The sequence below is a fragment of the Panulirus ornatus genome, chromosome 38, assembly GCF_036320965.1.
Source record: "Panulirus ornatus isolate Po-2019 chromosome 38, ASM3632096v1, whole genome shotgun sequence".
Classification (NCBI taxonomy): Eukaryota; Metazoa; Arthropoda; class Malacostraca; order Decapoda; family Palinuridae; genus Panulirus; species Panulirus ornatus.
Genome location: NC_092261.1, coordinates 10,855,721 through 10,881,695, shown reverse-complemented (window position 1 = coordinate 10,881,695; position 25,975 = coordinate 10,855,721). Strand labels below are relative to the sequence as shown.

Sequence of the window (25,975 nt, the reverse complement as noted above, 5' to 3'; positions counted from 1 at the left end):
AGGGTTTAAGATGCCGAATGCCTAAAGACCAGTGAACATTTATACTTCCCGTCAGCTGGGAAGGGTAAATAGTGGTCATGAGACTTCGAGCGCCATAATATTCCAACTTAAGTATTTGAACGAGACAGAATCCATCGTGTCTCAAAGAGAAATATCTATGGATGTCCTACGAGTTTCTCTTAACTGAAATTGTGAAAGAAAAGCCAGGTAGAATAAAGCAAACTTCGAACTGACAAAAATAGAAATTGCATTCAGATTATGTGGAAATGGGTTACAGGGGATAAAAATGAATATCAAAAAAGTGGGAGACATGCAGACTGAAGTATGATATCCGAGCTTTTTTTTTTTTTTTGAAAAAAAAGTTGCGAGTATTTTGACACTATCAAAGAACTATAACAAAACCCAGGATGACAATAGCGTAACGCGAAACTGAGGGGATGAAGCATTGTTGCGTAATGTGGAGTTCATTTTGGTATCCGGTGTTGTTTTATGGACAGAATCAGGGAAAAAATGAAAATGGAAAAATAAAACAAACCTGGTGTCACTCAGAGGGACTGTTTAAAGGGGACGTACACTATAAAGGAGTATAATGGAACACTATTACTTGCCAGATTTGTGAAACTATAGAGTATAATGGAGCTCTACTACTAGCCAGATGTGTGAAGCTATAGAGTATGATGAAAGACTATTACTGGCCAGATATATCAAACTACAGAGTATAATGGAACTCTGCTACTACCCGTATGTGTGAAGCTAAAACAATACAGTTCTTCCTCAGTCACTTAAGACGTTATCGTAACAACATCTGTGAGAGCGGGCGGCAGGTGCCCACGTCAGCCTAACAACCTTCATCTCGCTCCTCCCTCGACTCACAAACTTCAGCGACACATAAAAACGAAGGAAGAGGCGGCGGCGGCGGCGGCTTTGGCGGCACTCGTTCACGACACGAAGTCTCTGAGGAAGGCGGCGAAAACTGGAGAACACTGCAACAGTTTAGCTAATGGACTAATCTGCTCTTGTGAAAATAGTCGCCAACGGCGCAAGAAAACTTTTCTTCTTCTTCTATAGACAAAATTTATCCAACGTTTGTTATCTCTTGTTTCGTTACACTCTCTCTGTGTCAAATGAATGAAGTTGTCTCTCTATACATCATACTTCGTATCCGTTAGCTGTATGTGAGGGATGGCGTTACCTACTAGAATTGAAATATAGAATATACTTTTCGAGATGATAGTCAAATGGTGATGCACGTAATTAAGTCATATGATTTCCAAGGGTTCTCCGTACTGGCTGACCTCAGCCACTACAAGTGAGCAGGCAGCAGCAGCAGCAGCAAGAGCGCCAGACTCTTTGGCGATACAACACACAGGAAACAGCGTCCTGCTGGTCGCTGAGTGGAGCTCAGTTCTCGCTAAACACATCAGCATCGAAATCGTCGCAAAATGACTGAGGAGAGAGATAATGGAAGATACTGAGAACTAAAGAGGATGAACTTATTTACCGGAGATATGGAAAATAGAACCAACTGATGCGCAAACCAGAATAAGAATCGTCTTGACGTTTTATATTTTCACCTTTCACGTCTCTCGAACAGAAGTTAGGGAAACCTATAATGCGATTCAGCTATATACTCTCTGACACGTCCACCATGAAACACCTGCCTGACGAAGGCACCGTACGACTCCAACTGGTGGTTGACAAAGGCAGATGGAACGCGTGCGTCTTGCTTGTAATATGAACTGGTTCCTCAGCTGTCTTACTTGGCGGCCATATTGGATAAAACGTTTTCGAAGGAAAAAAGAAAAATGGAATCAGCCACTTGAGTAACGTGACAATAAACTCCCCAGAACCTTTTGTGATACTCCGGGTTACGAAAGACACACACACACACACATACACACACACACACACACACACACACACACACAAGAATTGGCACGGCTCACGGCGAATATCGATAAACGTCGAAAATATGAAGCGACGGAGTCGAATAGATCGAGGAGGATATTAATGGTGGCTGTGAAGACAATACAAGTTGGCGACGATGTACGGAAGCCGCCTCACACAACACTCTAAAGATCTGGAAGCAAATTTTTCTTGCAGTGACGAGCGGGCCTCCGTGAGGCACGGTCCTCCTGTTGGGGCAGGAGTGGTTCAGGACCTTTAGAGATTGCGGAAGATTGGTGAAGTGTATGGACGAATGCCCCAGGACTCCTTCAGTGGGTATCCTGCAGCTCTAAGGCTGTGCCTCGTTCAGTCTCAGGGAAATGGGTAATAAGTTCGACCAGAAGGTATTCCTCTTCGTCGATTGAAAATGACACATCGTTGCTGTGTAACTTCAAGCTGGTGGAGTTTCTCATTTAATGCTCTCAGAAAATGGGATGATAGTTTTGAAGTCAACGTATATGAAGTTTTTCTTGAAAAAAAAAAAAAACCCACTGACAGTTGAACAGCCAGGCCTCTTTCCTTTACATTCAGAGACAGACAGATTGACAGACCAAAAGACACACCAATTTCACCCCAGAAGCAGACAGATACACAGACGGACAGCAATGCCAAAAGGTACTCTACACTTCGAGGGAATATAAAAATATTTGCCTCATGCTATGTGACACAAAATCCATAAGCGATGCAGTCTGCAGTCTCGTTTCCGCGCCTCGTGGGGGTTTGGAGGAGTTAGAAGAGCAGCAGTAGGTAGAGGGGCGGGTGGTGGAGTTAGAGAGAGAGAGAGAGAGAGAGAGAGAGAGAGAGAGAGAGAGAGAGAGAGAGATTTATATATACCGACCGACCTACTTACCTTATGAGACCTTAGAACGAAATTTTGCCAGTAAGCGGGCGAGCGCGTATTGCTCACCGCAAAAAAAAAGGTATACAGTTGAGGTTGAAGAGCAGTGTGAGGTAGATGTCGTCAAGGTTTATGTGTTATAGTGTGTGTGTGTGTGTGTGTGTGTGTGTGTGTGTGTGTGTGTGTGTCTGTAAACTAAATGCCAGCATCCCTCGTGTGTGTGTGAGGCAGATTGAAAAAGGAAACAACACCGTAAGCCAGGGAGGGGAATTTGACTGCCACTGCAGCACTGGCTCACTGCGTCGCCGTCACTGATCCTCGTGGGAGGGTAATGGTAACATAGGCGTGACTCCAGTTTGTCGTGGTAACGCACTGTGAGGGTAACAAAGGTGTGACATCAGTGTGGTAGTGACAGCAGTGATGGTGACACAGATATGACGCCAGTGTGGTGATACCAGTGTGGTGGTAACACAGATGTGACACCTGTGGTGGTAACGCAGCAGTGACACCAGTGTGGTGGTAACGCAGCAGTGACACCAGTGTGGTGGTAACACAGGCGTGACACCAGAGTGGTGGGTGACGAGGAAGGAATGCGGCAGAGGACTGGACCTGACACACTGCTCTTGAAAAGTTACAACTGCCAATACCTGCAGAGCCCTGGTCCTCTCGCACCCTCCACTTATTCTCCCTCCAATTTCCTCCCCTTACTCTCCCTTGCCTTACCATCCCTCCTTTATACCCAGTCTGTCCACACACCATCCCTCCTCACACACACACACTCTCCTTCTCCTTCCTTCCCCCTGTAATCCCTCATCATTTGCCTGATCTCTTCTCTTTCCCTCCTTTCTCCCGTTTTTTGTCTCTTTACTCCCTCACTTCCCCCTCTTCCTTACGTCTCCCCATTCTGTCTACTCTGGTTTTCCTCTCCACTTTCCCTCCCTCCCTCCCTCCCTCGCAACACACCCGATACACCGCCTTAAAAATGTAACGAGTTCAGAGTGCTCGAAGTTGGGGGTCGGCGTGGTTATCCATCCTCCCGTTTTCTCGATCAAACGCAAAAACTTTTTGATGTACTGTCGGACTTTCTAATTTCAGAGTTTTCTTCCCCCCCTCCCCAAGTCGAAATTTCTAATAATTTTTATAACTTCTGTGTTAGAATTTCCAGATTTAGGGTAAACTTTTGTTTGTGTTTGACGCTATCAGTGTGTCTGTGGATGCGAGTGTGATTACTGCTTGTGTATCACGGGCAGAGAGTTGTGTACACTCGTGTTGCCCCCGTCTTGATCTTGTGCATACGCGCCCTTACGAATATGTCCGTGGCTGACGCGGGTAGGGAAAGACGCCTGCAGGGAACAACCCATCCATCTCTCTCTCTCTCTCTCTCTCTCTCTCTCTCTCTCTCTCTCTCTCTCTCTCTCCCGCGCCTGTCGTAATGGATAGGGTGGACTGAGGATGAATAGGGGGCGATACAAAGGCTTAGTATCACTAAGGTAAGACAAGTTGAGCAGAATAAGCCGTTATGAGCTAGGGTGATTGAAGGGTAGGTTAGGGTTGGGTAATATATATATATATATATATATATATATATATATATATATATATATATATATATATATATATATATATATATATATATATATATAATTCCTAGACTATTCCTGCTAGTTTTTGCATCGCGAGCGAGGTCACACACGAAGGGGTTATGTTACGGTCAGTGAATGGAAAGGTGTAGTACAGCATCGCTGGGGAGTTTCCCGTTCCAAAATCGTTCACCCTACCCTGCTCCTGTGTGGAACGCTCCCTCGAAGCCTTATAAAAGAAATGAAAAGCGCGCCTTAAAAAGGAATGTTGACGAAAGGTAACGGAAGCAGCGATCATCCTGGTAAGGAAGATACACACGAGGAATATTAACCAAGGAGGCGGAAGAGATGACAAGAGAAAAAAATATCTATTTTCTGGGCGGAAAAAAAAGGAAGAATGATAAACTTTTATGATGGCGTCAAGGGATGTCCACAATACCATTTATTAAATAAGAGGAAGGACGAGGCTGTGGATGGAAATGAAGTGCGGGGGAAGTAAAATTTTGGTAGTGGAGAATGATGGGGTACCTCTCTCTCTCTCTCTCTCTCTCTCTCTCTCTCTCTCTCTCTCTCTCTCTCTCTCTCTCTCTCTCTCCCCTCTAGAGGGGTGACTGGGGAGGGAGGGTGAAGGTCCTCTTTATGACTTAGGAAGAGGAGGCGAGGGGTCGGCAGAAGATGGAGGGACGGATTAGAAGAAATGGAGTTGGAAGATAAAGGCTAAGAGGAGGAAGAGGAGGAGGACCACGGACATAGCAGAAAGCGGAGATAGATAGATAGATAGATAGATAGATAGAAGAGAGAGAGAGAGAGAGAGAGAGAGAGAGAGAGAGAGAGAGAGAGTGTATGTGTGTGTGTGTGTGTGTACTGACAGATGAAGAGGTCTGGGATACAGGGAAAGAAGAGAGAGAGAGAGAGAGAGAGAGAGAGAGAGAGAGAGAGAGAGAGAGAGAGAGAGAGAGAGAGAGAGAGAAGAAAAAAGAGGAAGGTAATAGACGTTAGGGAACAGAATGGAAGAGATGAAATAGACACGACACCTGACCCTCTCGCCCATCCTCCCCTCCTACACAACGCGTCACACTAACTGGCCGGAATGGGACAGAATTCCAGTAAGCAGCTAAGTAAACATGTATATATATATATATAAAAAAGCAGAAGTCTCACAGAAGCTAAAGGCATAAGAAGGACTGAAGGGAGAGGCAGGCAGAAAAACAAACAAACACTTGTGACAGAGGAACGTGAGGGTCTTAGTATCAGGTTTTGCCGGCAGGCTGAGGCCCAGGCTCTCACAGCTGAGTCAATTTGGGGACGACACATACAACCACTTTCTGTTGATGTACCCACCTGGCACCCTCATATGTCTGTGTATTGTACCCACACACTCGTGTTGTGCTCTATGCTTGCCTCCGTCCACCCCGTGCTATCACACAAAACCGTTTCTTTTTGTATATATACTTAGTTTTTTCTTATGAATACCGAGACAGGTGCATCCTTATTGACTGGAACTCATTAGAATGGTAATGATTATGGTCTTGTACTCTTACTTTTCGAGAAAACGAGATAACAGGACACAGCAAGACAGGATGAGAGAGAGAGAAAGGTCTCAAGTATGGCCGGAGCCTTTATCAATCTAAATGACACCTGTCTGTACGATCATGGGGAGGCTGCTAGCGCCCATCTCATGTATTATGGCATTTTGACCACCAGAGCTCTTGTGGCCTGCCAGTGACGGTAACAATACCGGCTGGACAGACCCTCAGAAATATTCTAAAAGGTAACGCAAAAGAAAATGAAAAAAAAAGTAATGATTTTTGCCTCGGTGTTCATGATGAAAAAGTAGAGCAAAATACTTTTTTTTTTTTTTGAAATAATGGGTAGTTGACCTCCCACACGCAAATAGGCCAAGCAAGGTACATATTTGTGAAAACAAAATGATTGTAACTTTCAGGTTCAATCTAAATATACGAGAAAAAACATATAGACAACTGGGATATTACTTGTGAGAGGACGGCCACAAAAACCAAAGCGCACTTGCCAATTTCAAACCGAAATTAAGTTACAGCCAGATAGATGGACAGAATTCCTATAGTGAACAGAGTCTTTGTCAGCGAGAGATAACAAGCCAGGAGCTGGCTATGCCAGGACATGGAAACAATGGAACGTAGGTATGTATCCTGTTGAAGATAATGGTAATTAATCGAGGACTAAAGGCCATTCAGCAAGAATCAGTATCATACGCAAATACGCAAAAAATTACAAATATAAAAATCATTCTTTATTGGAAAGGATCACAATTGAGTGCGTGGTCAAATATATTCCTATGAGTCCACGGGGAAAATGAAACACGATAAGTTCCCAAGTGCACTTTCGTGTGATAATCACTCTCATGCAATGATCATTCTTCAAGAAATTTTGTGTCTGAGGAACTCTTCTTCTTCTCCATGGAGGAACAAATCACTAGTTTCGATGTGGTTCAAGCGACCTCCCTTGCCAACCATGGCATACCTCTGGTAATGATATTTCCAAGTATTTCTCTCAATTTTATGAAGTTTTGGGCAACTCCACGACACACCATCCATCACATGTGACATTATTGCTTCTTCAGGACGAGTAGTTAATCATCTAAACTTGACACCCGAGTTCTTGTAACTTTTCCCCATGTTAAAAAAGGAATATGAAAGAAAAAAAAGGGTGGGGGTAAACGAATTTATTTTGCCGAATGGAGTCTCTCTCTCTCTCTCTCTCTCTCTCTCTCTCTCTCTCTCTCTCTCTCTCTCTCTCTCTCTCCATCAAATAGTTTCGCCGCACCGGAAAAACTCGGCGAACACTTCAAAAAGCAATAAACGAAACTCTCCTGACCGTAACGCGGGGTTCAGAGAAAAATACAGAATCTCCCTCAACCCGAGACAATCGATATATGAAGTTTTCCCCAATTAAAAGCAGGCATTGAGGCTGGGGATTCATGTCCGAACACCAGTTGCCCTCGTCCCGCTGCCCTCTACACACACACACACACACACACACACACACACTACAGATCTGCTTGTTCTTCTTCCATAACACTGACACTGTACGACAAGTCTCGCGACGAGTCCAGCTCGATGTTGTCTTCGTGAAACGACTCATTAACCTTACCAGGGTAACATTATATCTCTAGGTCTCGTTGAGGAACTTCTCAGTCCATAGGAGTCCATCCTTTCCCTGCTGCAGATTGTAACGCAGCCTGAAAGCAACTGGAGCCCGATAAAAGGGGTCGTGGCGTTATACAATTATTTAAAAATATATGAAGCCGACGGCAAGTGTTTTGGGTAAATACAGACCCCATTTTCAGGTCAAATGAATAACATAAATGGCTGACACACATATAAATCTCCCACCTTATGCAAACCTTACATTGAATGTAACGAATATGTAATAATCAGTACACACACATAAAGACCTGTCGTATGTAATATCATGATACATGTATATTCAATGATAGACAAATTACAGGGATGAAGGTGCCACAGCAGGTAGTCAGTGCTGTAAATATAACACATCAAACAGTCGCCTCCTCCTTCAACCCATATATAGACTTTCTTTCCTTACACACACACACACGCACACCCTCACCCTCCACCCGTTCCCCCTCCTATCCACACACTCACACATTCTCCCTTAACACCCCTCCTCCACTCCCGTCCGACCGCCGTTGTGAATGGTTCAAACAATTTAGCTTTATATTCGCGGCACAAAGCTTGGTCTATCGTGCCAGCAGCACCCATTGTGCCGGAATCCCACAGGGCAAAGTTTACATTCCGCCCGCACCTTTATAGACTCGTTATCTCCGCCAACTATAATGGCGAACAAATGAAGATCTACATGCGACTTTAGTTGAGACAAATACTACTGGGCGGGACTGTAATATCCCTCATGCGCTCTAGCGGATTTGACGCGGCTCAAACTTAGGCGATTCTGCTGTTTGATGAATGGACGACCAATCGCAGAGTGTTATCATCATACATTCCTCAGGTACGGACGGGAGGGAGGGCCGCCGCCACGGCGGGGGGTTTGACTGTGTTTGCTCCCTCCCTCCAAATGATAAGCAAACAAAGATCTCTGGTGCTACTGTTGTGGCGTGTACATACGGCGCCCGGCCGCTTCCACACTCATTACTGGACTAATGTCACGCTCCTGACCCAGATGAATATTAAATAGACAGATCTGTGATTGCGAATTATGTTGATCAGCGCTATGTAAATTTGGCTCGGTTGGAGGGTTGGGAGCGGGGGAACCCGTCGGGAGTTAATAGGAGCGGATGTTAATTAGAGTCGCGTTAAAATAGCCCTCGAATTTCCAATATGACGGACCGCGAAAGGATAGGGAAATTATAGACCACGGACCCGCCATGATTGAGGAAGTAATCAGGAATGAAAATGATAAGAATGAACTTAAAAAAAAAAAGAAAAAAAAAGGTGGAAACATTCGAAAGTTTCGTCGTCCGAGGAGGAATTTCTAACGGCGGGAAAGGCTTCGCTCCAAGACTATTATTAATGATCGTCCAAGATGATGCCCGGATCTTTGGGGGGGGGGGGGGGGGGGCGAAAGTCTTAACAGTTCGAGTCTTAGAAAAAAAAAGAAAGACTGAAGTCATGATGTCTGAGGAGTCTTGACAGCCGAGAACATCTTGACGGCCGAAAACAACCTAATAACAGAACTTCGTAACGACTTTCACACCCATTTTACTTTTACACGAACCCGCCTTTCCAACTCCCAACTTCGCCATTTGGATTCGGAAAGGAGTGTCCAAAGTTCACCATCCTGTAGGCGCCCCTCCTCACACCTTCAGGCAATGTTTGGCACTTTATTTTTTTTCCCCCCCTCGTTTTCTTCCTCACCGAGTAAGAAAGACATCGAGCAATTTTTCCGTGTTTAATTTCTATTTCAACTTCATCAAGGATGAATTGAGGGTTGGCTTGACCCATGGAATTCCCAGAGTCTTTAACGCCAACAGATACAGCAAACTACAGGAAGTCACTGAGTGAGAGACAAGAGTTTTCCTCTCGTGTTTCACTTTCTTTAATTTGGCTAAAAGGAACTTGACTTAAAGTGGGAATGACTGACGGAAGGAGATTTTTTCCTCCTTCTCTCCTTTTTCTGTAATCTTTTGGTGCCCGTAAAGTTATCAGACGGAGATGATTGGCAGTTAATTAGATTGGGTCGTATAGTTTTATCTCATCTGGTGAGGTAGAGACGACCCCAATACTTGGGGGTCGTCCGACGCTGGCGAAGCCAGGTATGTATATAGTCTAGGACCCGCGTTCGGTAACATATTTAACTGTGCCTCAGGGAGTCACGTTCCCAGACTCATAGATGGCTAACATCTGCATAGTGTAATTGCAATGACAGATTATACGACAATTTGGGAGGCAGAGGATTAAACGTGCGTCCGAGGGCATTTTAGAAAATGGTTCACGGTGAGCATTGGTACTGATCATGTTATGTGGATTGAATTGAACCTGCAGTGCGTGTTAATCATGACTTTAGAATCTGCATGGTAGACTATATGCATATGCAAATATAGATTTGAGGATATTCACATGCATATGAACACACACAGACACACACAGACAGACACATACACACACACACACACACACACACACACACACACACACACACACACATATATATATATATATATATATATATATATATATATATATATATATATATATATATATATACACACACACATATATATATATATATATATATATATATATATATATATATATATATATATATATATATATATATATATATATGTATATTTTATCTAGCTCCGTTCTCTGGAGGAACGAACTTCATCAGCTTCTAGGCTGCGCCACTTGAAAGTGAAAGACTCCTTTGGAGTGAGAGTTTCCTCGGTGAGACTGTGTTCTCTTTCGTCAACGGACGATGAAACAACCTCACGGCGTAACCACAAGCAGGCGGTGTCCGATGTTATATATATATATATATATATATATATATATATATATATATATATATATATATATATATATATATATATATGTGTGTGTGTGTGTGTGTGTGTGTGTGCTTCCTGGAATGGCTATTTTTTTTTCAATTTCTGTTTTTAGTGAGTGATAAAACAAGAGGGATGGCCATCCAGCCCACCGGGCTTCCCGCCCCAGTTGGTCGCCTCATACGACACGCAGGAGATACGTATGTAGTTTTCTTCCTCCTCCTCCTCTCCCCAGGTCTGGATGGGATGCGGAGGGGGAAAATAAAACGGGTGTCAGAGGGCAGCGATACCGTTGGGTGATAAGGGACAACACCATCAGCACGTAGTGAGCAACACCGGAAGCGGGTGTAATAGTCACCTTCGTCGAAGCTATGTCATGGGCAATGGACGGAAAAGAGTATAGGGTTGTCGAACACCTCGTCTCATAGAAGACCGCGTTACCCTCTTCTCGTGTGGAGCGCACTCTCGAAGCTACTTCGTAGAAAGGGTCTTTGTGTTGTTTAACGAACTGTATATATATATATATATATATATATATATATATATATATATATATATATATATATATATATATATATATATATATATTCCCAATGACTTGCTTCCTGATTGAGACAAGGAACAATGGACGTTAGGAAATGAGTGGAAAAGTTTAGAACAAAATAGTTATCCATATCTAGACCTTTTCTTAATCCCACTTCTAAAACATATATTACGTGTTAGACAAATAGGAGATAATGACTATTAAAACAACATTAGAAAAGTCCTGTGAAACTCTTAAGATTAAACGAATTTCTAACACGTTTGTAAGTTTCCTCACAGATCAAAACACACATACAAATACGCTCTAGCATCCTCCTAGTCTCAGAGGTGTGGAAGAACATTCTTTTTTTTTTTTTCCACTGTTCACACAAATCAGACTTTCCTAGCCACGCTTCAGTTTCTGGGTCTCGCTCGCCGTCGACGGCTTCCGCACGAAGCACCGAGCTCACCCAACCAACCCCATCTGAGCTTCAAAGAAAGGCCAGCAATCCGGGAGTGGGGAAACAATGCCTGTGTGACTTGCTCTCTCCTCTTACAGCGGTTGTTAACCGCATGCACAACGTATTGCGATCGTCTGAGGTTTACAGCTAACCATATATATATATATATATATATATATATATATATATATATATATATATATATATATATGGTTGTTTAATTTGTTTATGGATGGGGTTGTTAGGGAGGTAAATGCAAGAGTCCTGGAAAGAGGGGCAAGTATGAAGTCTGTTGGGGATGAGAGAGCTTGGGAAGTGAGTCAGTTGTTGTTCGCTGATGATACAGCGCTGGTGGCTGATTCATGTGAGAAACTGCAGAAGCTGGTGACTGAGTTTGGTAAAGTGTGTGGAAGAAGAAAGTTAAGAGTAAATGTGAATAAGAGCAAGGTTATTAGGTACAGTAGGGTTGAGGGTCAAGTCAATTGGGAGGTGAGTTTGAATGGAGAAAAACTGGAGGAAGTGAAGTGTTTTAGATATCTGGGAGTGGATCTGTCAGCGGATGGAACCATGGAAGCGGAAGTGGATCATAGGGTGGGGGAGGGGGCGAAAATTTTGGGAGCCTTGAAAAATGTGTGGAAGTCGAGAACATTATCTCGGAAAGCAAAAATGGGTATGTTTGAAGGAATAGTGGTTCCAACAATGTTGTATGGTTGCGAGGCGTGGGCTATGGATAGAGTTGTGCGCAGGAGGATGGATGTGCTGGAAATGAGATGTTTGAGGACAATATGTGGTGTGAGGTGGTTTGATCGAGTAAGTAACGTAAGGGTAAGAGAGATGTGTGGAAATAAAAAGAGCGTGGTTGAGAGAGCAGAAGAGGGTGTTTTGAAATGGTTTGGGCACATGGAGAGAATGAGTGAGGAAAGATTGACCAAGAGGATATATGTGTCGGAGGTGGAGGGAACGAGGAGAAGAGGGAGACCAAATTGGAGGTGGAAAGATGGAGTGAAAAAGATTTTGTGTGATCGGGGCCTGAACATGCAGGAGGGTGAAAGGAGGGCAAGGAATAGAGTGAATTGGAGCGATGTGGTATACAGGGGTTGACGTGCTGTCAGTGGATTGAATCAAGGCATGTGAAGCGTCTGGGGTAAACCATGGAAAGCTGTGTAGGTATGTATATTTGCGTGTGTGGACGTGTGTATGTACGTGTGTATGGGGGTTGGGCCATTTCTTTCGTCTGTTTCCTCGCGCTACCTCGCAAACGCGGGAGACAGCGACAAAGTATAAAAAAAAAAAAAAAAAATATATATATATATATATATATATATATATATATATGATGTGATTATTACATGTGATTGGACAATCACATGTTTACCAAATGGCGTCCTAGCTTCGTCTCTTCGATGTATATCAACTGACTTATATTTCTCTCTTGTGTCTCCCCTGATGATGTGATTATAACACGAGAGTGCACTTGGGAACTTATCGTGTTTCATTTTCCCCTTGGATTCATAGAAATAGGTATGCATATATATATAATCACTAAATCTACAATCCTATGTTAAAGGAGTAATATCTTTAAAGGACTGAACCTATTTACACACTTACAGTATCCCGTAAATTTCGTAACAGTTTGTCATAAATTTGAGCTCTCTGCGAGATAATCGTTGAGTTATTTTGTCTATGAATATTTTGACATTTAGAAATAGTGAAACTGTATGTATATAAACTATCTGTTGACATTTAGAATTACCACCAGAAACATCTGTCTCTCTCGTTACAGGAAGTGTTTTTTTTTTTCCTAACGGCAAAGTAAACTTATGATACAGCTGCAATGACAATCAACTACGCTGTCATCATGCACTATACAGTTATCTGTTTTTCGGGAAAAATGTACGAACAAATATCAGTTAGCGTTTCCCAATAGTGCGATGGAAAGTGGGGCAACTCAAAGCAGTGTCCTTTACTTTGTTATCATAGAGGGCATGGATATGGGGGGGGGGGGGGTGATAACCAGAGAACACTCGCTGAATTATCAAACATAAGCCTCAACAACAGGTAAATAAAACCCCATATAACACACACACACACACACACACACACACACACACACGCAAACGCATACATACACCCACCTTATTCTCTCCATCAGTAGTTCACTAATCCATTTAACACGATCCACACAACACCCTCTTAGTTATAGCCAAAAGACTTGCACCTTTGCAGTTCTTAGTCACTTTTACTTAGTGATGATGACGGGGAGCACGTAATGCCGTCGTCCAGTCGTCTGGGAGGTACGTGACCGCTTTTCCATGCTTCCATACACACTTTCCAGACCCAGTGAACAGCAGTTTCACACCCCCACTGTCTACCACCTCACTCACCACTTCACTTAATACCTCCAGCTGTTTCACTCTTTTGGAGTATTTACTGCTCGTCTACTTCATCCTTTGTAATATTCAAAATTTCATAATAAAAGAGAATAGGCTCAGAAATCATCGGGTATTTCCTGGCTTTTTTTTCAGACAAAATATTTACTCTCCATAGGAGACCGCTACGAGGTTTTTTTCATATTCGTCCTGAAGCGAGGTTCGCTCCGGCTCATCGTGGGTGAACACAAGCAGGGCAACAGGAGGCACGGGACAGCCACGATGACCAAAACTCTGTCCTCAGGCGGGAGTTCCCTGTGTGATGGGTGTGCTGACGTGGACGAGGGGACGAGGGGGGCATTGAGGGGTGAAGGAGAGGAGAGTATGAGGAAGTGGAGGTGTAGGAGGAGGTGGAGGAGGAGGAAGGGAAAATGAATGGAGGGTGGGAGCGGGAAATCGAAGGCTTAGTAGTTGTCTGGGGGTAAAGGCAAAGTGGGAGGACGAAGGGTACGAAAAAATTGACTTCAAGGACAGGAAAAAACAAAAATTTCTCAGAGCAATGCAGAATCAAAGAGGAAGAAAGTCCATTAAACCTGGGAGAGAGAGAGAGAGAGAGAGAGAGAGAGAGAGAGAGAGAGAGAGAGAGGCGCTGAAAATCACAAAGAAAAAAAAATGAGGTAGTGATTCTTAGGGTGATGAAAATACGATATGAAATGCGATTTAAAAGATATACAGAGTATTAAAAAAAAAAGGAGAAAAGAAAAAGAGGAGAGACTGAAGAGCGGACATGGGAGAGATGGTATGGATATTACTGGCCATAACTCATTCCCGAGTACGCGCCAGCGACCACCGGTTATGGCGGGCAAAATATAGCGGGAACAAAACTCGGCTTGTGATTGGTCCGCAGTGGTTCTCAACGTGCCTGCAAGGTGGGAGCAACTCTGAGTCTTCGGGTTTCGGTTATAGAGGTGATATTCTCAAGATATTATTTCTAGGAATGAACTTTGTTATCCGACTGGTGAAAGGCTCTCAGCAGGTCTTTATAGATTTGACGCAAATTTGGTCCTTCTGATAATAGAGGAGGAGGTAGATAGTTCTAAGTCACAAAGGATGTATGTTACATAGCTGGAATTTTGTCATTAAGGTTTACACGAGCCTTGCTAAAGACTGTCGTAACGACCATCGGTTTTTTAATGATTTTTTTAAAGAGAAAGTCTCTCATTGGCGGGAAGATGGACCAGAATCGTCTCAGAGATGTGCTAATTAGACACGTGATATGAGTCTACATTGAGCACCCTCTGTAGGCTGATACCATATGGCTGACTGGTATGTCTCGTACATAAGTTATTCAGTTATCTCATCGAAGTTTTTTTTTTATTTTACTCTTTTTTTATGTCTTGTTTTCAAATTTGAGAAAAAACAGGACAAATGAAACGATTCCATAACGTTCACTTCTTGCTCACAAGACTGCACAGGATGTATGCTTTTTCGTTTGTCCTGATATTACCGTTCCACCGGTAACGGTGACCGAAAGAAAGTGTGAGCTCTTGAGGCCTTAAGTCTTAATGCCGACCCACCACTCGAACCATCCGACGATGGCACAATACCCGGAGATCTTGGCTCTACATACCACACACACACACACACACACCCACCTCCATGAACACTATACATGACCATGAAGATACAAAACCGTGTAGGAAACACATAGAAAGACACAGGCCGTCAGAGACGCATATATATATATATATATATATATATATATATATATATATATATATATATATATATATATATATATATATGCGAGCACTCACGTATACATACATACAGGCACACGTGCCTAGCTACACGCGGACATACGCATACATGATCCTCTCAGCAGGCAGATCCCTCGGGGAGGCAGAGCTCGCCCTCCACACTCGCAGCTCGCGATAAAAGATTCAGAGACCCCCCCTGTAACCTGCTGCAGCATTCCCTTGCTTCGCCACGCCTGATAAATAGAGACAGAACGACGCTGCCAATAACATGAACATTCCGGCGGCTGCGTCTCTTTTCTAGTTCATTACCAACGGCCTCCAAGTCCATAATAAATAGCTCTTCATTTCTCTCGTACTGGGCTCTGGAGAGGTCGGGGTGCGGGCGGGTGCAGGTAGTAAGGGCGCGACGACCCTGGCCAAGGCTTGGCGACCGCTGGTGGTAGGGAGACGAGGAGAGACGGGAGGATGAAACAAAAACGGGTGGGATGGAATGCTAACGCGAATGAAATGGAAAGAATATAAAGAAGTTGATCTGGAGGAGATGAGAATGTGGTGGTAAACAAGAAAGACAGTAAGAACGGGGGATTGAGTAACGGTAGGAGAGAGTGCTTAAGATTTTTGCGAGGAACGAATCGTGTGAATTATATGTTATCAAGAGTTTAACTGCAAGAAGGAGAAGTTGTATGTCTGTGGACTGAAAGCCAGCAGCCAGCGAGTGGGGGGGTGACCGACGAAGAAAGAAGAGGCAGGTACCTGAACTAAAGGAGTGATACTTGACAACCACTGAAGTGCTGGCTTACTGCGCAAACTGCTACTAATCCTGCCAGTACTTCACGTGCGTAGTACCGGTAATATAACTCACCCGTCTGAGAGAGAGAGAGAGAGAGAGAGAGGAGAGAGAGGTGGGGAGGGGGGAAAAACAACGGCCCAGAAGCTGAGGTTGGGAGGTAAAGTTTTCGAGATGAAGGAGCGTAGGATATGGTGATGAGAAGGTCTTCGAGATGAGTTGGGTTTTCGAGGCTCAGCCAGGCCAGGCAGGGTTGGGGGTGGTGTGTGCCTGGTGCTGGTAACACTGACACACAGCCTACCAACACCTGATGCCAAACCCGCCAGCCATGGCCTACACTTACGCCTTTATGATACTTTCCTTTTATTTCCGAGTTGTTTTCATATTCAGGAGTTTTGACCAGGGATATGAAGCCATTTAAATTCTCAGTTTATTTAATTCTTTATTAATTTGACAACATAACTTACCATATACATTGTTCACATCCTCGAGAGTATATATATATATATATATATATATATATATATATATATATATATATATATATATATATATATATATATATATATATTAACCCAGTATCCCATTCCGCATCAGTTTTGGCATAATAATTTTCATGCTGTTTTTCACAAGTTTTAACTCAATTTTGAAGATATTCAATAGCGACTGATTAGCAGGGTGTTCCCCCCATAATAACAGGGCGTCCCCTTCACCCGACCAGTACTAATGGGAATAATATTAATCCACTCACAATGATATCTGATGAATGGATCAATGGGGGCCATGTTATTTTTGTTCCCCCCGCCTCCCCCCCACTAAAGCGTGGTTGGCGTTTAAAGCAACGCGCTACATCAGAGTTCCCGATAGGGTATACACACACACACACACACACACGTACGTCTCCAATCAGTCCCTAACTGTAGATTCTACGCTGATTATAATCTTCAGACCCACTCACTGTTAACTCTCTTTAATTGTCCGTCTGTCAGCTGGTCCCTTCGTTATCCCCGGTTCTCGTTCTGTCAGCTCTTGTGTGTGTCGTTCTCCTCCTGCGTGTGTGTGTGTGTGTGTCTCTCTCAGCGCGGCTGTGTATGGATAAGAACTCGAGTAATCTCTTAGGCTTATTTATGTGGCTAGCTTTTGCAGTTCAGTCGTCTTTCAGACACGTACACTTCCTTTTAACCATTCACGTCTCACCTCACTTTCACTCAGTCACACACACACACACACACACACACACACACACACACACGTCATCATCTTGCAGGAGCGTCATCAACATGACACGACGCGCATCACTCTCACCGTCTCTGATGACTGTCTTCACACACGAATCGTCAAATTCCTCCACCCCCCACACCAGTGTCATTTACCTGTCCTCATTGTCCCCATCTGACATTCCAGTGTCATCGCCTCACATCATCAAAAGGGGATCGGTCCTGTCGCTTCACAATGAGGCTTTTGTATCCTGTGGTAGTAAATGCCATTAGCTTAATCGGTGATGATGATGTGCGCATTACAAACATTAACGGGATAGTCGACCTGAATCACACTTTACGACCAACGTTATTGGCTCGAAATGGACCATAGATGTCTGGACATGATTGGTTATCCATGATCAATAAATCAAGATTCAATCTACGTGTGAATTACGTCTGGTTCCCTCTCGTTCCTTTTTTTTTTTTTTTTTACTCGTCACTGTAATCGTAAAACGCCAGAAGGTAAAGAGGAATTACGGCGTCTGCATCACTTTATACTCTGAGAGCAGGGGACGTGTTGACTAAGCTTCGTTGCGAGGGTTCCTTCGCTTGTAGTGGAGGCAAATCCAGCGGTATAAATTTTGGGCTAATTCCCTCACGTTCTAGAGAGAGAGAGTATAATTCGAAGATCTATGGAGAGTATAGAATAACCATTACCCCCATATTCCTCCACAACTCACTACGTCATTCGTACTTTTCCGATTCTTGTAACTTACACAGTACGGCGCATCAGACGTGCTTCCCGATTCTCATAACTTAGTTTAACTTGAGAGTAACGAGACACAGGTTACCCATAAACCAAAGTCGCAACAGTTCTTTTATATAAGAAATAGTAGTAGTATAACTAACCCATTTAGACAAACGGCTCCCCCCATAGTAAATCCCAGCCAAACTTCCTCCATAGCAGGTAGTTAACGACCTCAGGAATGTATGGACCTGAGTGTCTCGAGAAAAATCGCATTATAAACCTCAAGTCCCATCCGTACTTAAGGGGGGAAAAAAAATATCACGTGAGAGGCAGCAGCAGCGGCAGTAAACGAAGTCTCCCCTGAGCGGCGTGCCTCTATAAACCAGCTCCCCCTACTTCCTCCACCGGGCCTAGAATGGGCTGGCTAATATGAGGGATTGGGATGTCCCGAGTCGACGTCCCGCGCCACCACTTACCATAAACAATGAGTGTCTTCCTCTTGAAGTCCTCGCTCTCGAAGGAGGAGATCCAGCAGGTGTACTCGCCGGTGAGCTCTGTGGTGGGGTTCAGGATGGCCAGGGCGCGGTGCTTCGTGTACTCTTCCTCGGAGACTTTGTACTCCAAGTTGAGACGGCCCTTCAGTATCCCCAGGTCCTGTTAGGAGGATGACAGGAGGTGGCATGAGTCCTAGATCACGACTATAGTTGATAAACCCGCCATGCAACTCCCTACTCGTGGGGGAAAAAATATCTCCTTCAGGTTTGTCACTTGCATGATGGGGAGTCGGGGTTATTATGGATTCATCTGGGAAGAGAAAGGCTAATGAGTCGTGACAAAGTAGTGTGTTGAAATCATACACACAATATTACCCTTAATTAAACACCTACCTTAATTATAATTACCTGTAAGAGAAACGGGAGAATCTAATAGTCGTATTAAAAAATTACGGAGTTTTATTGAATAAAAAACCATTAATCAACTCCAATTATCTTTCCCTAATATTTTCATCTTTCACAGGAATGGGAGAGAGAAAAGAAAATAAGAATTCTTAGACAGAAGCTAAAATAGTTAATTAGTTTAACGACTTGTAAGCTGCACACTTCCCCAACTCCCTTTTCCATGTCATAAATATCCTTTTAGTGCTAAGGCCTCGCGCGAAGACGGAGGAAATATACCCTCTTAACCGGAGAGCCAAGCGGAATGATCAAGGTAGTGAGTGCAGCAGAGAGAGAGAGAGAGAGAGAGAGAGAGAGAGAGAAGGAGAGGAAACTTGTATCATGAAGGAGTGAGTCGGTCCTCCTTCAGGCCCGGCACATGCAGGAAACTCGACCCATGAACTTGGTCGCTGGAGAAAATGTGATGGCGAAGAAATGGTTCCCGTGGGGGTCGGAGGTTCACTTTTGGGCGACTTCGTCTAAATGAATGCTGAGCCTGGGAGATGGGTCGACGCCGCTGCCATTGGTAGACCAGCTTTGGCAGCATCCTCCGCAGGGCATGACGAACGTTTCAGCTTAAGATGTTTTTCTTCAGCGGAAACGAAAGTAATATGTGACACCAGGGGGAAAGGGCTAATTCTTTTTTTTTTTTCCTTATTAATTTCCAATGAAATAATTTCCTGAACGTCTTAAAATCGTGGGAGGGAAAAAGGTCTGTTTCTAGAGAAAGGTCAGTGGAGGCACAACGATGAAAGTTTAAAGTGCGTGTAGTATATCACAGCTGCCCGACCAGCTGCTGCTGCTCTGGCCTGAAAACATTCACAGGCTCGGCTGTATCGTGTAAAAGTCCCCTTACTTTCTGGTTCAAATTACGTTATGATTAACTCCGTTTCTCACAATCGTTGCCCTATGATATAACTATACGTTTTGATAGGAATGCAGTCTCGTCTGAGCTTTATGAGAATTAAGGCTACTTTAGTACTCATTCTGTTGCTACTATATCCATTATAGCTATCACTGTCTACTATCCATCAGCTGTCTATTATCTATCACCTTCATCCGAAGCTATGGCCTACCTGTGGATCGTTGCTGGGTATCCATTGGTAGACAGGGAAGGGCTTCCTGTTGAAGTACCACTTGATGACCAGGCTGTTCTTGTCGTACTCTGTGATGTCGTACTCACAGTCTAAGACTAGCTGGGGTGTGGAGCCGTTCACCACCACGCTGGGGCCTTCTATGTTCACCACCTCCAGCCCTGACGTCACTGAAACACAAAAAGATAAAGGATGTCAACACTTTGAGTCCCACTCTGGTGTAGATCAGAGATGAAACCTTTATTGGTACATTTCCCGACTACGATAAGATAACAAACATATAAGATTAAAAAACATGGTTGCAATTTGTGGCTCTGTCTGTCTGCCTGACTCTTTTTCTGCTTGTTTGTCTGCCTGTGTCTATCCGTCCGTCATTGCACAAGTCTCTTCATTCATTTTCGTCTACGCCTACCACATGTTTACGAAAGCGTTTGCACCAATATGAGAAGGACTCCTGGCCAGTGTGAGATGGGCTCCTGATCGAGTGTGATGACTCCTGGCCAGTGTTATAAGTGAAGACGTGAGAACTTTAGCTCAAGGGCCTGGCCTCTTAAAGCCATCAGCGACACACTGGAGGGGAGATAGACTCGGACGACCTGGCCTCTCGAGACGCACACAGGGAGGGTATGGACGGAGGGCATTAACATAGGAAGGAGATGGATAGGAGGGTGGCAGGGAGGGGTTGGACAAAGGAATGGACGGTGGTATTAGAGACTGGGGAAGGGTAGGAGACCTGGGGTGAAAGATAGATCGTCCGTGGGGAAGAAGGTTGATGATGGATGGTAAACAAAGGTGGACATGTTCGGGATCGATCAAAAGGAGAGGAGACTGGCTGGAGGTGTACTTGTAAACGAGGGTGTAGGATGGATTGGAGCGCTACATCAGAGTTCCCGATAGGGTATACACACACACACACACACACACGTACGTCTCCAATCAGTCCCTAACTGTAGATTCTACGCTGATTATAATCTTCAGACCCACTCACTGTTAACTCTCTTTAATTGTCCGTGTGTCAGCTGGTCCCTTCGTTATCCCCGGTTCTCGTTCTGTCAGCTCTTGTGTGTGTCGTTCTCCTCCTGCGTGTGTGTGTGTGTCTCTCTCTCAGCGCGGCTGTGTATGGATAAGAACTCGAGTAATCTCTTAGGCTTATTTATGTGGCTAGCTTTTGCAGTTCAGTCGTCTTTCAGACACGTACACTTCCTTTTAACCGTTCACGTCTCACCTCACTTTCACCCAGTCACACACACACACACACACACACACACACACGTCATCATCTTGCAGGAGCGTCATCAACATGACACGACGCGCATCACTCTCACCGTCTCTGATGACTGTCTTCACACACGAATCGTAATCAAATTCCTCCACCCCCCACACCAGTGTCATTTACCTGTCCTCATTGTCCCCATCTGACATTCCAGTGTCATCGCCTCACATCATCAAAAGGGGATCGGTCCTGTCGCTTCACAATGAGGCTTTTGTATCCTGTGGTAGTAAATGCCATTAGCTTAATCGGTGATGATGATGTGCGCATTACAAACATTAACGGGATAGTCGACCTGAATCACACTTTACGACCAACGTTATTGGCTCGAAATGGACCATAGATGTCTGGACATGATTGGTTATCCATGATCAATAAATCAAGATTCAATCTACGTGTGAATTACGTCTGGTTCCCTCTCGTTCCTTTCTTTTTTTTTTTTACTCGTCACTGTAATCGTAAAACGCCAGAAGGTAAAGAGGAATTACGGCGTCTGCATCACTTTATACTCTGAGAGCAGGGGACGTGTTGACTAAGCTTCGTTGCGAGGGTTCCTTCGTTTGCAGTGGAGGCAAATCCAGCGGTATAAATTTTGGGCTAATTCCCTCACGTTCTAGAGAGAGAGAGTATAATTCGAAGATCTATGGAGAGTATAGAATAACCATTACCCCCATATTCCTCCACAACTCACTACGTCATTCGTACTTTTCCGATTCTTGTAACTTACACAGTACGGCGCATCATACGTGCTTCCCGATTCTCATAACTTAGTTTAACTTGAGAGTAACGAGACACAGGTTACCCATAAACCAAAGTCGCAACAGTTCTTTTATATAAGAAATAGTAGTAGTATAACTAACCCATTTAGACAAACGGCTCCCCCCATAGTAAATCCCAGCCAAACTTCCTCCATAGCAGGTAGTTAACGACCTCAGGAATGTATGGACCTGAGTGTCTCGAGAAAAATCGCATTATAAACCTCAAGTCCCATCCGTACTTAAGGGGGGGAAAAAAATATCACGTGAGAGGCAGCAGCAGCGGCAGTAAACGAAGTCTCCCCTGAGCGGCGTGCCTCTATAAACCAGCTCCCCCTACTTCCTCCACCGGGCCTAGAATGGGCTGGCTAATATGAGGGATTGGGATGTCCCGAGTCGACGTCCCGCGCCACCACTTACCATAAACAATGAGTGTCTTCCTCTTGAAGTCCTCGCTCTCGAAGGAGGAGATCCAGCAGGTGTACTCGCCGGTGAGCTCTGTGGTGGGGTTCAGGATGGCCAGGGCGCGGTGCTTCGTGTACTCTTCCTCGGAGACTTTGTACTCCAAGTTGAGGCGGCCCTTCAGTATCCCCAGGTCCTGTTAGGAGGATGACAGGAGGTGGCATGAGTCCTAGATCACGACTATAGTTGATAAACCCGCCATGCAACTCCCTACTCGTGGGGGAAAAAATATCTCCTTCAGGTTTGTCACTTGCATGATGGGGAGTCGGGGTTATTATGGATTCATCTGGGAAGAGAAAGGCTAATGAGTCGTGACAAAGTAGTGTGTTGAAATCATACACACCATATTACCTTTAATTAAACACCTTCCTTAATTATAATTACCTGTAAGAGGAAACGGGAGAATCTAATAGTCGTATTAAAAAATTACGGAGTTTTATTGAATAAAAAACCATTAATCAACTCCAATTATCTTTCCCTAATATTTTCATCTTTCACAGGAATGGGAGAGAGAAAAGAAAATAAGAATTCTTAGACAGAAGCTAAAATAGTTAATTAGTTTAACGACTTGTAAGCTGCACACTTCCCCAACTCCCTTTTCCATGTCATAAATATCCTTTTAGTGCTAAGGCCTCGCGCGAAGACGGAGGAAATATACCCTCTTAACCGGAGAGCCAAGCGGAATGATCAAGGTAGTGAGTGCAGCAGAGAGAGAGAGAGAGAGAGAGAGAGAGAGAGAGAGAGAGAGAGAGAAGGAGAGGAAACTTGTATCATGAAGGAGTGAGTCGGTCCTCCTTCAGGCCCGGCACATGCAGGAAACTCGACCCATGAACTTGGTCGCTGGAGAAAATGTGATGGCGAAGAAATGGTTCCCGTGGGGGTCGGAGGTTCACTTTTGGGCGACTTCGTCTAAATGAATGCTGAGCCTGGGAGATGGGTCGACGCCGCTGCCATTGGTAGACCAGCTTTGGCAGCATCCTCCGCAGGGCATGACGAACGTTTCAGCTTAAGATGTTTTTCTTCAGCGGAAACGAAAGTAATATGTGACACCAGGGGGAAAGGGCTAATTCTTTTTTTTTTTCTTATTAATTTCCAATGAAATAATTTCCTGAACGTCTTAAAATCGTGGGAGGGAAAAAGGTCTGTTTCTAGAGAAAGGTCAGTGGAGGCACAACGATGAAAGTTTAAAGTGCGTGTAGTATATCACAGCTGCCCGACCAGCTGCTGCTGCTCTGGCCTGAAAACATTCACAGGCTCGGCTGTATCGTGTAAAAGTCCCCTTACTTTCTGGTCCAAATTACGTTATGATTAACTCCGTTTCTCATAATCGTTGCCCTATGATATAACTATACGTTTTGAGAGGAATGCAGTCTCGTCTGAGCTTTATGAGAATTAAGGTTACTTTAGTACTCATTCTGTTGCTACTATATCCATTATAGCTATTACTGTCTACTATCCATCAGCTGTCTATTATCTATCACCTTCATCCGAAGCTATGGCCTACCTGTGGATCGTTGCTGGGTATCCATTGGTAGACAGGGAAGGGCTTCCTGTTGAAGTACCACTTGATGACCAGGCTGTTCTTGTCGTACTCTGTGATGTCGTACTCACAGTCTAAGACCAGCTGGGGTGTGGAGCCGTTCACCACCACGCTGGGGCCTTCTATGTTCACCACCTCCAGCCCTGACGTCACTGAAACACAAAAAGATAAAGGATGTCAACACTTTGAGTCCCACTCTGGTGTAGATCAGAGATGAAACCTTTATTGGTACATTTCCCGACTACGATAAGATAACAAACATATAAGATTAAAAAACATGGTTGCAATTTCTGGCTCTGTCTGTCTGCCAGACTCTTTTTCTGCTTGTTTGTCTGCCTGTGTCTAACCGTCTGTCATTGCACAAGTCTCTTCATTCATTTTCGTCTACGCCTACCACATGTTTACGAAAGCGTTTGCACCAATATGAGAAGGACTCCTGGCCAGTGTGAGATGGGCTCCTGATCGAGTGTGATGACTCCTGGCCAGTGTTATAAGTGAAGACGTGAGAACTTTAGCTCAAGGGCCTGGCCTCTTAAAGCCATCAGCGACACACTGGAGGGGAGATAGACTCGGACGACCTGGCCTCTCGAGACGCACACAGGGAGGGTATGGACGGAGGGCATTAACATAGGAAGGAGATGGATAGGAGGGTGGCAGGGAGGGGTTGGACAGAGGAATGGACGGTGGTATTAGAGACTGGGGAAGGGTAGGAGACCTGGGGTGAAAGATAGATCGTCCGTGGGGAAGAAGGTTGATGATGGATGGTAAACAAAGGTGGACATGTTCGGGATCGATCAAAAGGAGAGGAGACTGGCTGGAGGTGTACTTGTAAACGAGGGTGTAGGATGGATTGGAGAGGAGCCATGAATCCACTGGCGATAGACGGAGAGGAGGAGGGAACTAGGAAAGGTGGGATAAGAGAGCAAGGGTTACCTCGGAGAGGTACTTGGTGAGTGGGGGAGGTGAAGCAGAAGGAACGGGGGGGTCTTGATACTGTGCAAGGGAATCCGATTATAAAGAATAAAAATCCTTAATTCCCTCCGGCATTCACTGGCTCTGTGATAGTATCAAGAAGTTTCCATTTTCTGTAATGTTGGCTTCCGTGGCCTTCCATTGTCTTACTGCTGGATTTAATGACGAGTGAAATCTTTTACCAGGCTTGCGTTGTAGTAGCCAGACAGAAAATGGAATTCAATTTCCACTTTCTGTCATAAAATCTTGTGTTGCTGTACTATTTTAATCACCCATCCACTGGAGACTTTTTTGCGACAATTGTTGTCAAAGTTTCGTATCTTTTTTTTTTTAGAAATCCATCGTATTAGAATATTCGTCCGAAATCCATCGCATTAGAATATTCCTACGAAATCCATCGCATTAGAATATTCCTACGAAATCCATCGCATTAGAATATTCATCCACTGTTAGCAATGCTAGTCTCAGCGATAGCAACGGGACACAACACCGTCGCCAGCAAAACAACTGCAACACCAAACCAGGTAGGAAGACCTACGACGGCAGGAAAGCCCGAGTGCAGATGAGCGACAGCTGTACGTTTTCCAACCAGTTGTGGTGTGAGCTGTATCACAGGCTGGAGGATAACTACTGAGCCCCACCGCCATTGATCATTTCGTACCTGACAACACCACGCTGGGTTCCCGCTGTGTTGCATTGCACTCTGCAAAAGTGTTCAACTGACGTTCC

General features: G+C 44.4%; 1 protein-coding gene across 3 annotated transcripts in view; it reads right to left on the bottom strand.

Annotated features, from left to right (window-relative positions):
• The window catches only part of LOC139760891 (uncharacterized), a 362,007-nt gene that overhangs the window by 64,222 nt on the left and 271,810 nt on the right, over window positions 1-25,975 (bottom strand). For all 3 annotated transcript variants that reach the window (XM_071684639.1, XM_071684637.1, XM_071684638.1), the window contains exons 2-3: window positions 20,230-20,417; window positions 18,695-18,872 (exon numbers count right to left, since the gene is read on the bottom strand). In XM_071684639.1, coding sequence (XP_071540740.1) covers window positions 18,695-18,872; window positions 20,230-20,417 — 366 coding nt within the window. The remainder of the gene's footprint in view (window positions 1-18,694; window positions 18,873-20,229; window positions 20,418-25,975) is intronic.